Below are 14,130 nucleotides of genomic sequence, written 5' to 3' on the forward strand. Positions count from 1 at the left end.
TTTGGCTAAAGTTATGATACTACGAACTAAAAAATATTGAACACTATAAAATAAACTGAATTAAAGAGAAGAATAATAGTCATTATATTTTAAATGAAATGAACCATAGATTTAAGAACCCTTCAAGGCTAATTCCGTTTGAGAAATAAAAAATTATCTGTTTTGTTCTTTTTATTTTAAAAGTTAAATACTTATTTTTTTTAATATATAAAGCTTAATATTTTTATTATATCATTTGTTAAATGTAAAACCAATACACAATTCAAAAATAGGAGTAAAGGCAAAAAGAAAATTTTTATTCCTGAAAGATTTCTAGTGAACTAAAAAATAATCTTGATTTTAAGATCAATACAAAGAGAGAGGAAAAAACTTGTAATAGGAATAACTGAAAACCACGAGTTTATTTCTAATTTCTGAATTGAAATATTGCATTAGTAGAATGTATAAAAAATTGGCAAAATAATAACAAAAAACTGCTGATATTATGAAAATTAGTACAATAACAAATAAACAGAAATAATATGATGAGAATCCTATGATTTCCATACAAAAACACAAAAAAGGAATATCCTGATATTAACATCTTCAAATATGTAGACAATGCAAAACAAATTAAATAAGGAATCTAAATTTCAAAGCACTTTTCTCCGCAAAACAGAAGCTACATATAACAGAAATCACTATAGAAGACGCAGATTCCCGGAATATTCAATTTTAAATGAAGCTGCAGATACTAGTGGTATTAATATGCTCAGCATGAAAAATTGGAAAATTCATGGTTTAATAAGAATAAGAAAATTAAATATATAAACCATACAAATAGAGAAAGAATTTAAGGAAACACGTAATGTGATTCGGTGATTTTAACAAAGTTAAATTAACATATTTATGTACTCGGCTATTAAGTTTATATCTACAAATTAAAATCAGGATTGAATTTTGAGAACATGGATCTTTTAAATTCCATTATGCTCTTATTACTTGTTACAGTTATTTCAACAAATTATGAGAAAAAAAAAATTGTAAAGTTAAGAAACAGAAAACGATAAAACTCAAGACTCTATTTTTGAAAATGTTTGGATTTATTAATAGCCTTGCTCTAGATAATTATTTAGAAACAATCAAGAAATTAAGCAGAGTACATAGTCATAAATAAGTTATTTCAGCAGTTCTTATATACATAAATGTATTCCTTCTTACTGTACAACTTTCTTCTATTAAACTCCAAAATAATAGTTTTGAGAACCCAATATGAACATAAAAAATGTAATAAAAATATTTAAGATATGCTATAATGAATTGCAGATTATAAACATCTGCGTTTTCGACTATAGATAGTATGCTTGCATCATTCTAATAACAAAAGGTGCATACGACAATTGTTATTCACTTGCAAGCCCTAAATATTATTACAACAGTAAAGTACGTGCGAACCTATTTTTTCTGAAACTCATTTAAATTTCGAACTTTATCGAGTTTCATTCCATAAATGTATTCATTCAACGATTCTTAAATTTAGAATGCACTGCCATGCTAACTTAGTTTAAATACCATGTTAATGGCGGGGAACAATTAACTGCAATATTTTTAAGAGTACTTGAAGTTTCATCTATTTTTTGAGAATAAGGATTTTGAATTCAGATAGATTCACCATGGTTGTTTCATAATTTATTAACGTAGTCCAGTTGCTATCTGTGCTGTTCTTTCGTATATAAATAAAATTGCAGTGATTAAAATAATAAGTAAATATGGAGTTTTTTTAATTATAACTTTTAATACACGTTTAATATAACACTTTTCAAAAAATCTTAATACTATTGAAATAGTGAATATGATCTCTATCCACGATGAAATTACAATTTTAAATTGGTTACCTTGCTGAACAGAAATGGGGAAAATAAGGGGTGAGTATGTAAATTTCCGATTAGGAATACTGATAACATTATACAATATTGGTATAATAAGTAATAAGTCCAAGTAATATTTTTGTAGTTTTAGTATTGAATCATAAAATGCCATCGTAAAACCAGTAAAATAATAGATAAGAAAAAGAAAAAATGTAGTAAAAAAGACGGTTCCATTATTAAAGGCTGAGTTGGAAATCTCAGAATTAAAGTATTTGTAAAGTGATATATATACTATATTCATAAATACACAAATTCCACTTATGTTAATTTCTTTTTGAATAAATTTTAGCGAGTAAATTAGGAATATGCTTGAGTAAAAGAAAGTGTAGATAATATACAGGTAGGAACCATACGAAAAATAAAAGAAAACATTGATAATTAAGAAGTATATTATTATATTAGAGATGATATATGGGAGGTTTGAGCTGCTCGAATCACAATAGTTAAAATTTTGATTTACATTATATCCCTTTGAAATTTCAATGTTTTTTGAGATTTCGATGTCAATTTTGGTAAATAAATCTGAACTTGAAACTATCTCATATTCGTATTCAAAACAGTTTCCATAGTAATAATTTTTTTTTATTAGACAAATAATTGGGTACATAACCATTGCAACCAGAAAATGATAAATAAAAATAGACATTAATCCTAGTCGGTATGGCTCAGACCAAGACCAGTCTTTATCTGGAACAGGAATGCTGCTTTGTGTAATTGGCTTTAATTTGTCGAAATGTTTTATAGAAAATACTAGTATTGTATAAAAAAATCCTGGAATTAAAAATTTTATATGATGATTTAGGTAATACTGAAAACTCAGAGCTCTGATTTTCACTAACTTCCATCCATGAGAAAAAAAATATAATGGGATTGCAATGTTAAGTAAATCCACTGTATAATAGCTTATGGTGGCACTTCTATCAATAGTTACTGGGTATATAACGCCTTTGAAAACAACAGCGTGGGAACAATGAACAAGAAAAATAATCCACAAAGAAATGCCAATTTGTATAGTTAATTGAGGTTCGAATAAATCTTTTAATAATTCGTATTTTTGGTTAATTTCTTTTTTAAACATATTTGAATACATTTTGAAGAGTGTCTTCAAACTTTAGAATTCCGAATAATTATTATTCAATATAGCTTTTTTCCAATTGCTTACATGCTAATCACTTTACTTTTTGGTGCTCACCAGACTTTTTTTAAAAATTTTATATATTTTAGCCAAATAAATATGATCAGGATTTTTAACTTTATAATGAAAATAAGTTAATTAATAAATGATATTTGCAAATATTTTGATTGTCTAATTTATTCATATACACAATTCGTTGATGGGATAATTATAAATAAAAGGGTTGTTTTAATAATTGATTGATTTCATTATTGGAATTTATTCTTTTTGAATAAAAATTAGTTTATCTTTCTCCTTAGCCTCTTGTATGCATGCCTTCCCGCTAAAACTGCATGATCTTTTTAGTAATTTTAGGAAATTATCATTAAATAATAATAATGTGAAATTTTATAGTTATTAAAGATTAGTTTGGTATAGTTCAACTTTAATATATGACTTAAGACAGTATTAAGTTTTAATTATAAAATGGAAAATTTCAATTCAATTCCTGTAGTTAATTATCGAGGTAATTATCCTGGCCAACAAAGCTTTACAAAGACTAATTTCGATGAATATGATAGCTCTGACTCAGAAAGTTTATTTTCAACGATAGGACCTACTAATTCAGTTAATGTTAAAACATCAGCAAAGAATAAAACTTATAATGAAAGAGACAGAGAAAAGGCAAAAAGATATTATATACAATCAACGCTGGAGGTAAATATTGATAATCAATACCCTGTAGATAATATAGAAATATATAGGCAAAAAATTTTTCCATTTCAACTGTCACCCAATATTTCTCTTGTAAGCCCAGAGGAAAAAAAAAGTAAAGGTTCTAGAATTTCCAAAGTTTGGCAAGCTCTATCAAATTCCGAACCATCAATTATTGGTATTGTAAGAGGAAAGGGATATGTTTATACTCTTCCGGAGAGCATAGATTTATTATTATTTATTACGTTTTCTCTTTTATTCATGATGAGCATTCTTTTTTTTAATTCTTCAGGAAATGTCAAACATTCAATTTATAATATGTTGTCACATCAAACATTCAGTTTTCAATCTTCTTTAGAATCTGAATGTCTTGGCCTTCCTGATAAAAATGGGCTAAGTAGCTATTATCAGGTTTACTCTAAAAATTTTACGCAATATATTATGGTGCCTAATAAAGATATTTTCTTTAGTTCATTGAATGAAAACGTTGTGTTTCCATGCGGAAGAGGAACAATAAAGGATGTTGCAACTATAGCAGATTATTTGAGATGGATTGCATTAGTATTATTTCCTTCATTAATTGATTTCAAAGGAACAATGAATTCAGCACTTACAAGCATTGTAAAAATTACAACACAATTTAATAATGGAACAGAATCTGAATTAGAATACGTCCATAATAAAGGAGTTTTAAAAGGAAATAATATGTATATATATCCTTATGACACTGAATCTGCTCTTGAATTTTTGGACAATATTGTAGAAATGAATTATTTTAATCAATCTGAGGTTTCAAGTATCAATACTCGTTTTTTCGTTTATAATCCTTTTATTGGAATAAAAACATCAGTTATTATTAGTCTTGGAAATTCTTATATTACTGGTTATTATGATTCAAATCTTGATGTAAGATCTTTATTGATAAAGACAAATTCATATTCATATATTTTTATGGCCCTTGCACTTATTTCTGGATTCTTTGGTTTCTTTAGACTCTTTACACATAAAGATGTTATATTATCTCCATTAATGACAATGAAAAGTTCAATGAACCGAATGTTTGCATTGCTATCTTCTTTACTAATAATTACTTCTGTAATTACATATATGTGTATTTTTATTCCAATAAATTGGTTATGGACTGAAGATATTTCTTTAAAATACTCTAAAATTTCCTCAATACACGATGATGGATTAGATTCCAATTTTATGCAACAATCAACTCATTTCGAATATCTAGCTGCTTGCGATATTCTATTCAGAACTTCGGCTAGTACAAGTCTGATATTCTCACTTTGGGAATTTTTCTGGTTTTTATCGATTAAAATATCTCGAAAGCATGCTACCTCAATTACCGTTGTCGTAAAGAAAGTGACTTTTCCTATAATTATTGGGGCAATGTTGTTCTTATTCTTTATTTACAGTTATGCATTGGTGGGTTTAATTTTGCTTGGAGAATACACATCTGTGTATTCTACGGTTAGTTCTACGTTATTCCATATGTTATTATTAATTATAGGAAAAACAGATGAAATTTGGATGTTATTAAATGAAACAAAAATCTTTGCTGGATTTTTTTTTATACCTATTATTTGTATTTTTGGATTTATCTTACCTAGTTATATTTACGCTTTATTTTGCCATATATACAACTCGACGATTGATACAGTTGAATGGTGTTGGGATAATTGTACCAAAGATCTTAAAATAAATATTCAATCTTCACCATGGTATATAGAAGAGAATTCAATTTATGAAGGGGATTCTCAAGAAAATCATGATTTGTCTAGAATAAAAGCAGACGATTTAAAAAATGGAAACGACTCTCAAGAAGTAAATATAATTAGTTACGGAAATAATCAGATAAACGATTTATTTTTTGTCAGAGACAGATATTCAAATTTTATGGCTCAGTCAACAGTCTTTGAAAGGCTCTATGAAATTTTTTTTTCAAGAAAAAAATACTTAACTTTTAAGCAAAAGAAAGAAATTGAAATGAGCAAATTTGATTCATATGAACAGACCAGAAAAATCTCGAGCTTAAACACAGTTGGTGCTAATAACTTAGATAAATCTTTGTCAAACTCAGTAAATAATAATGGAGCAAATACAAGGAATGAACTTATTAAACATCAAAGCCAGAGTGAAATTTTAAACGGAAATGAGTATGGCACACTAGTTACGAGGTCAATACATGAGTATTATTGGTCTATTTTCAATTATGGTAAGGCAATTTTTTCAAATCCAGGAACTATTTCAAATTATGAAAATAACATCTCGAGTACTAGCCAACAGTTAATGTATAGAATGGTCGGAACAATGGAGGCTTCTGTTGATATGACACAGTTCTTAATTTCGAAAAGCAGAGATTCTGATTATTCGAATTCTATAGGTTTAAATGATCAAAACGGACTTCCTCTTTTAGTTGGTAATGTAATGGCTGACTCTCCATGCCCAAATATGGAAAATCTATTAACTTTTACAGAAAAAGTCAACAAAATAGGAGAAAGTATTTGGTTTGGGGTTTTGTTGATTTTTATTTTAATTATTATAATAATTTTGAGTATTTTTGAGTTTAGAAAAGGTATTTTGGGCGATGAAATCAATTCAGTTTCTTGGAATCAATTTCAAACTGATGTTAATATAAATATGATGAAACCAGTTTTTGCAACTGGTGAGTTTGACTTCATTAGATCAAAAACTCCAACAAAGTTCATTTTAAATCCTGTAAGACTGAATTTATCAACTTCTGTAACCCCCAATGAAATTTCATATTGGATTTCAATGTCGTCTTTAAGAGTGATATTTAATTCAACATCAGAATATCAATACAAAGTAATATTTCCGAATCTTAAAAGTGGAATCCCTGATCCAAAAATAATATTTGATCAGAATTTACTTTACAACGGGGGAGCCCAAATCGGAGTTGTATTAAGAGTCGTCACAATAACTGAAAATAGAACGGCAGACAGATACATCGATGGGTCCAGTTCTGCTGACGAATTATTTAGGATGGTAGGAATAGCAGACAATTTTTTTCATTCGTATGATGATAATGACAAAAAACTAACCGAAGAATTAAAGATGGAATTAATTGAAAAGGGAATTGATGACTATCCGTTTTTTTATAAAAAAGTGTTGCCTTTAGATGACTATTCAACCTATTTTGAAAATATTTATTCAAACATTTATGAACTACTGCATTACCCGAAACTTGTATATTTGGAAGTTTTATTACCATCACTACTGATAGAAGACCAATCATTTAATTATGTAAGAATTGTATTAACTCGAGATATATCGGGAGGAATTAGCAAAAAGCCATTAAATGTTTTACTCAGTACAAAAAATAGTCAATTTGATTTATATTTCAAGATTTCACTTGAAATTGTAATTTTATTATTAATAATTGGTTATTCAGTTGTTTTTTCTTTAGAATGCAAGAAGTTTATTAAGATTTACAGAAATTCTCCCGAATCTACTGGAAGAAAAACAAGATCAGCACTTTTTTGTTTCTTCAACTATATTTTTACAGATTTATCACGTGCTCATGATTTAGTCATAATTATAATGATAATTGTCAGGTCAGCAGTTTACTTCTCAATATTTTACTATACAATGGTATTATTTAAATCTGAACTGAATACTAACGACTTAGATATGGTTTATGAATTATCAGTAAAACTTTCGTACATTAATGCTTCAATTATTTGGATTTTTGTTTTACGACTATTTGGGCAATTCTCTTCTATTTCAAGCAATTTTAGGTTCCTTGTATTTTCTTACAGACGGTCATTTTTACCTCTATTTTTAGTATTCATTTTTTTGGCTTTGCAATTTATTGGAATCTTAGTTGTGATTTTCATTAACTTTTCAAGCTGTAATGGTGAATTTTCAGACTTTTTTGGGGCCATTTCTTCAACAATGAGTTTATTTGTCGGGAATTTTGACTTTTATGAAGCATATGAATGTTCCAGCAATCTAACCACTATTGTGTTAGTTCCACTGTTGATAGCTGTTTATTATATTATTATGCCAGTTCAGACTGTTATTATATTAAGAAGTCTTTGGCTTTCAAAGAAAGAATCTACAGACATTGACAGGATTTTTAAGATAGTAGTGGAAGGTAGAAATAAAAGAAACTCCGATGAATATAAAAAGTACATTAAACATATTACTGGTATGAATGCACAAATAAGTGAACGTGAAATATGGGATAATGCTGGGATAGATTATGATGAAGATGACCCAATAGATAGAAAGATGTACGAAAGAAAATATGAAAATGATGTTTCAAAAGTTGAGATACCGCCTCCAAAAATTGCTGAACTTACTGATGAACAATGGGACGCATCACCTGACTTTATAAAAGAGTGGGCTGAATATGAAGCCGAAAGTTTTATAGATAGATTTAGATGTTTAGAAAATGAATTTAAAATGAATACAAGCTCAACAGGATATTATTCACAGTTTGTTTTCAAATGGGAAAATTCTGTTTATAAAGAGTTGCAACTCCTTGAAGTCACAACAAACGAGGCAGAACAACTACTAAAAAGATTACAGAGGGCTATAAAGGGAACTGCAAGTAGAGTAAGAATTAGTCAAGCGCTTCAGACAAATAATCTAGAAGCTGTGATTAGAGAAAAAGAAGAAGAGAGAGAATCAAAAAGGGCATTGCTTAAGGCCAGGAAAAACAGAAATATTTATGATAATAATTAAATGTGCAAGTAGAACCATTTTTTTTGTTTAAGATTGCTTCAATAAAAATTAGTATTTAATAATTAATCTATATACGAATATTTGATTAATTCCTAAGTTATTTAGATCAAAAATTAACAATTTAATAACTTTGCATTTGAGAGTTCTTTTTTTGTTTCAACGAATTTTTTTTTTTTTTCTACAATTTTTAAGTGAATAAGATTGACCAAATAAACATCAAAAATGAGTCATTTTATTTAGTTTTTAATTTTTCCTTATTTTTTCTGGAGAAAACCGTTTGTATTCCTAAAACAATGAATATTGCAGAAACACATAGCCACTGACCAAACGATAATTTGTGTCCAAAAATAACAACAGAAACCAAAACAGTAAAAAACTTTCTAGTTGTAGTAATGATCGCCAAATATAGAGAACCAAATCTAATGAGTGATTGGAATATAAAGAATTGCCCACATGTACCTGTTAAAGATAGAGAAAGTATATAGTATGGGGTTGAGGGGAATCTAGAAATAAATAAATAAGGTTTTTGCCCTTCAAATATTATGGACAAAAGACCACATATGATTGTTGCAAATAAGTTAGTATAAAACATCAGGACGTTGGACGTAACATTGTATTTTTTGATAAGTTTATCTTGTCTAGGGCCTGTGAGACCATCGCATAATAAAGACAATCCAAGAAGTGACACTCCTGAAAGAGTTTGAACGGTCCCTACCTTATTAGTCTTTATTTGCATCATGTTAAAACAAGAAAGGGAAATAGTGATAACTATTACTGCCAAGTAGTCATACCAAGGATATTTAGTTTTGAAATATAAGGTTCCAATAACAATGATTGGAACACATTTTGCAGATTTTACAAGAACTTGAGTTGGATAATTGACCTTTCCTAATGCAAGATTTGTTAGAACCATCGCAGCTAGATATGTTGCTGAAGTCAACATAATTTGGAAAATGCATTCAAACGATAAACCAGATATTGATATTGCGTCAATATTTTTGGAACTTTTATTTTTAACATGAGTGCTTTCTCTTCTCGATCTGGTTCTCCATTTTTCTATTTGAATAATTCCAAAGCTTACAACCGTGTTCACCAAACAAAAACAAAAGACTAAAAACAAGCTATAATTGAAGTTATCACCGACTTTTCTATCACCCAAAGTATGGATTCGTTCTTGTACGATTCCATATAAAATAAAAAAAAAGTAGATCCCAGAGACACAGAAAGCTCCTATTATTGTATCGTTCATTTCTACGAAAAATAAAAATTAATATTTTGAAAGAGCTTCATGCTAATTTCAAGGCGGTAATTTTTTGTCTTAGCTTCTAATTAAAAATAAATCAATTTGGTATAGAAATCAAAAAGTTAAGATGATTTAAAAATTGAATTATTTAAGGGTAATTTCATGCAAATAAATCGATATTATTTTGGAATTTTGAATTAAATTCAAATATTGGGAGCAATTTTAGAAAGATTTTGTACATAAAAAAGCTAAATTAATACCCCACATCAAGACAACTGGCGGGAATACATTGGCGGTTTGACTTTTGATTTATGATATTTTAAATGAGAATATGTAAATAAGATGAGTTCCAATAACGGTAAGGAGGTTAGCGTTGAGGATAGTCCAGAGTCAAAGTTTTTAGTTGAGGAAAATGTGGATCTCACAAAGTCATGTCTTTGGTCAATTTTGGAACGTTATTATGAGACGGTATCCATAGATGCATGGCGAAAAAATCAAGTTCCAAGTTTTATAACTTCAAATACTCGCCTTGCTTGTGGATATGCAAGGCTAATACACAATTTTATAATGGATCAGAATCCAACTGGAACTTTATCAAGAAAAGTGTACATAGTTGAGATTGGTGGTGGCCATGGGAGATTCACATTTTTTCTTTTAAGAGCCTTGGAAAGATATTCAACTGTTTGGAAAGACCTTGGCTATTATGATGTGCCTTTTAAATATATATTTACTGACGCAAGTGATGCAAGCTTTTCGTTTTTAACAAGAGAATCCAGCGCATTAATTCCATATATACAAAAAGGTTGGTTAGAATTTGCATGTTTTAATGGCAATAGCTCTGAACCAAGTGATATTAAATTTGGATTAAGTAAACAAGAAACTATTCCATCAGAGTCAAGCATAGTATTGGTATGCAATTATGTCTTAGATTCGCTTTTGACGGATGCAATTGCTATAAGCAAGGACAAGGTAATTTCCAAAGCTACTGTTTCAGTGTATTCTTCACAGGTTGAAGAAGATTTAACACACCCGAGTATTGCTGATAGGATGACTCTCTCATGGTCTTGGAAAGAAATATTAGATGAGGATTTTTCACTCAATTCAATACATTCAGAAAACAGAATATCTAATACATTTGACAAAGTTGAAAAAATTCAAGAAACAGAATACTTAACAGTAAAAGAAAAACTACTTATCAAATATTTTCAATTTGATTATTCTCTTTATAATGTGGTAAAATCATATCTTGACCTTGACAGAGAAATGTCTTTTGTGCTTCCTCTTGGAGCCATAAAGATGTTGAGACGTTTTTATCAACATTCTGCTGGGAATATTTGTGTTTTAATAGGAGATAAAGGGTATCCTGATGACACTGAATTTATTTCTATCAAGCCTCCTCATATTGCTGTACATGGATGCATGAGTTTTATGGTGAATTTGGATGCAATCAAAAAGTATTTCTGCGACTTAGGTGGAAGTTATCTTGCTACTAGATATAAAGATACATTTCAGATTACTTGTATTCTTGGAGGAAAAAAATCTTTGTTTCCTAGAGTGGTTGCTTCGTTTATTGATAGCCAGGAAGATCTGGCCCCAGATAATTTATTAAATATTCAAAGAGGTTTTGAACAACTCAGTTCAAATCCAAGTTCCCTTTCACATGGTTTAAAACCATATTTAGGAGTTTTGAGATATAGTCTACACGATCCATTTATTCTATGGGTATTACGTAATGGAATTCTTGCTAATATTGGGGATCTTAATATTAGGCAAAGAGAGGATATTATTCTTGATTTACGTAGTGTATATCAAAATATTTATCCATTGGAAATAAATATCGATGTATTTGATCTTTTAGCACAAATATGCTTAAAGGGTGGGTTTGTAAATGATGCAATCTTTTATTATAATGAAAGCTTGCGTTGTTGTCCAGAAATGATACATCCATCAACTTATGTAAACCTTGCAAAGTGTTATCAATCACAGAGGAATTGGAAGAAGGCCTTCCATTTTTGTAATGAAGCATTAAAATTAGACCCTAATTATCCACCTGCGCTTGAATTTAATTCAGAATATCTCAATTCATCAAAAAGACTTAATTACATTATTGTTGGTTGTTATAGCTCATGGATATTCACTGATGTAATTCCGACTATCCAATTTGATGCAATGTATAATTGTATCGGTGTAATACCGAGCAAATCAACAATAGAGAATGCTAAAAAGGCATTTGATCATCTGCAAGCCATTTTTTCTTGCAATCAAGAAAACGAGGTTTTTTCTAGTTCACCACCAAAGTTTTTTCTTGAAGAAATTGCAGAGAATTCTTCTCTCGCAGATGCAATTGCAGATGTATTTTATGGCAACCCACAGATTGAGGCAGTAGTTCTCGATGTACCTCCTGACCTTCTTAAGCCTTGTATGAGTGTTATTTGGGAATTTAACAAGCATGTAATGACTAGATCCCCAACCGCAAGAGATGTTGCAAGCGCTTCTGAAATTCTTTCCACTAAGCCTCCTAGATCACTTTGGTTTGATTATGCACCATTCAAATTTGAGACAGCATTGTTACAAGTATTTAATATAATTAAACAGCATGGCAGGCTTTATGCAATTAATTGTAAATATGATATTCCTTCAGAAACTCCAATTAAGTCAGATGGATACAAGAATGACGAATTGATAGCGAGACTAATTCACTCACTTTCCGCTATTTATATTGCAATTGATGGCACTTTAGATTGGGTTTTTTGCCCATCTACTGACAATGATCATGATAAAAAAACATTATTTTGTGGATGGAGTTCTCCATTATGGTCACAAGCTGATCCAGGGAAAAAAAATAGAACCCTTTCCGAAAAAAATCCAATGAAACCCTCATCAAAAAAAAGTGATGAAATTCATTGTACTATTTCAACAGAATTCGTAACATGGGATAAAACATTCATACAATTTGATTTTCATTGTGATAACTCTACATTAAGTCTTAGAAAAGAAGGTCCGATTTGGATCCTTTTAATTAGAACCTCTAAAGGAAGATATGAATCTAAAATTCAATGTGTTGGATTGCAGACAGCCAATGAAAGATTCAGAAAGTTGTGTAAAGACTATAACCCTGAGCATTACAATATTAAAGATTCAATTGGTTTCTCTGCATGGTGGGATGCCATAATAAAATCTAAGCAGAGCCCAATATATTTTTCCTATCAGTAAAAAAACTCATTTTAATTAAAATTAAGTTCCATTTTAAATTTATAATTTGATATCCAGCCATATTTCCATTATTTTGTCTAAATTTCCTGGACTTTACATGCGTTCTTGCGCCAATTTTGCACTCTGATGGTATCGTATATTTGTAATGAGTGAATACAATTATTTGTTAGTATTGATATATTTGTCATTAACTATCAATAATTAATTTTTTATTGATTTGAATAGGATATTTCATAAGAATAAAGCTATTTTTAAGATGACTAATAAAGATGATTCAAAATTTAATTTGGGACTCTATTAGTTTTGCTCTTGGAGATAGAGAAAAAGATACTTCTTCAATGGAAGATTACGAAAATTTGGAAATAATTGGAGAAGGGACGTATGGGGTAGTTTATAAATGTAAATGTAAGCAATCAGGAGAACTTTTTGCAATAAAAACGTTTAGAAATGGTAATAATGAGTTTTCAACAACAACTCTCAGAGAAATATCAATATTACGTGAGATTAATCACCCTAATATTGTTAGTGTTCAGGACGTCATACTTTCATCTAATGGTGTTAATATAGTATTCGATTTTTTTCCTTATGATCTTAAACGTTACCTTTCAATGTTTCCTGATAAAATTCCGCCAATGAAATTCATCAAACATATCATTTTTGAAATATTAAGAGGCATATTTCATTTGCATATGCACAGAATTATTCATCGCGATTTAAAACCTCAAAACATTCTCATTGCATGTGATAGAAACCTTCCAGATGTCAAGATTGCAGACTTTGGGCTTTCTAGAATTCTATCTACTCCATTCAAAACATTAACTAGGGAAGTTGTCACACTTTGGTATAGGGCACCAGAACTTCTTTTGGGACATAAGAATTATTCTAGTTCCGTCGATATTTGGAGCATCGGTTGCATATTTGTTGAACTCCTGATTGGTAGACCGATTTTTTCTGGGGACAGTGAAGTTTCAACTCTTTTTAAAATTTTTAAAACACTGGGAACTCCAAATTCTAGAGTTTATGCTGGCATCAGTTCTCTTCCGAACTATAGCTCCGATTGGCCAAAGTGGGAAATAGATGAGAATTGGATTGATAATCAAATAAGTATTTATTCCCCAACCAAACAATATTTATTAGAAACTGACGCAAAAAATCTAATAAAAATGTAAGTTTATTTTATGGAAAAAAAAATATTTTCATTAGAAATTTTTAATAAGGAT

The 14,130-nt window shown here is 29.3% G+C and overlaps 5 protein-coding genes across 5 annotated transcripts; 3 read left to right on the forward strand and 2 right to left on the reverse strand.

The window, feature by feature from the left end:
- Positions 1 to 1,671: 1,671 nt before the first annotated feature.
- cubi_00001 (uncharacterized protein) lies at positions 1,672 to 2,997 on the reverse strand (the record flags this gene model as incomplete). The annotated part of the gene is made up of 1 exon (XM_029017015.1): positions 1,672 to 2,997. One exon carries the CDS (start codon positions 2,995 to 2,997, stop codon positions 1,672 to 1,674), a length of 1,326 nt encoding a protein of 441 aa, XP_028875594.1.
- Positions 2,998 to 3,507: 510 nt separating this feature from the next.
- cubi_00002 (uncharacterized protein) lies at positions 3,508 to 8,454 on the forward strand (the record flags this gene model as incomplete). Its single annotated transcript, XM_029017016.1, has 1 exon — positions 3,508 to 8,454. One exon carries the CDS (start codon positions 3,508 to 3,510, stop codon positions 8,452 to 8,454), a length of 4,947 nt encoding a protein of 1,648 aa, XP_028875595.1.
- Positions 8,455 to 8,686: 232 nt separating this feature from the next.
- cubi_00003 (solute carrier family member 2) lies at positions 8,687 to 9,703 on the reverse strand (the record flags this gene model as incomplete). The annotated part of the gene is made up of 1 exon (XM_029017017.1): positions 8,687 to 9,703. One exon carries the CDS (start codon positions 9,701 to 9,703, stop codon positions 8,687 to 8,689), a length of 1,017 nt encoding a protein of 338 aa, XP_028875596.1.
- A 336-nt stretch (positions 9,704 to 10,039) lies between these two features.
- cubi_00004 (uncharacterized protein) lies at positions 10,040 to 12,910 on the forward strand (the record flags this gene model as incomplete). The annotated part of the gene is made up of 1 exon (XM_029017018.1): positions 10,040 to 12,910. The coding sequence occupies one exon, from the start codon at positions 10,040 to 10,042 to the stop codon at positions 12,908 to 12,910; it is 2,871 nt and encodes a 956-aa protein (XP_028875597.1).
- A 269-nt stretch (positions 12,911 to 13,179) lies between these two features.
- cubi_00005 (cyclin dependent kinase A) lies at positions 13,180 to 14,079 on the forward strand (the record flags this gene model as incomplete). The annotated part of the gene is made up of 1 exon (XM_029017019.1): positions 13,180 to 14,079. One exon carries the CDS (start codon positions 13,180 to 13,182, stop codon positions 14,077 to 14,079), a length of 900 nt encoding a protein of 299 aa, XP_028875598.1.
- Between the last annotated feature and the right edge of the window lie 51 nt (positions 14,080 to 14,130).

Source organism: Cryptosporidium ubiquitum (assembly GCF_001865345.1).
Source record: "Cryptosporidium ubiquitum isolate 39726 chromosome Unknown contig_11, whole genome shotgun sequence".
In the NCBI taxonomy this organism is placed as follows: domain Eukaryota; phylum Apicomplexa; class Conoidasida; order Eucoccidiorida; family Cryptosporidiidae; genus Cryptosporidium; species Cryptosporidium ubiquitum.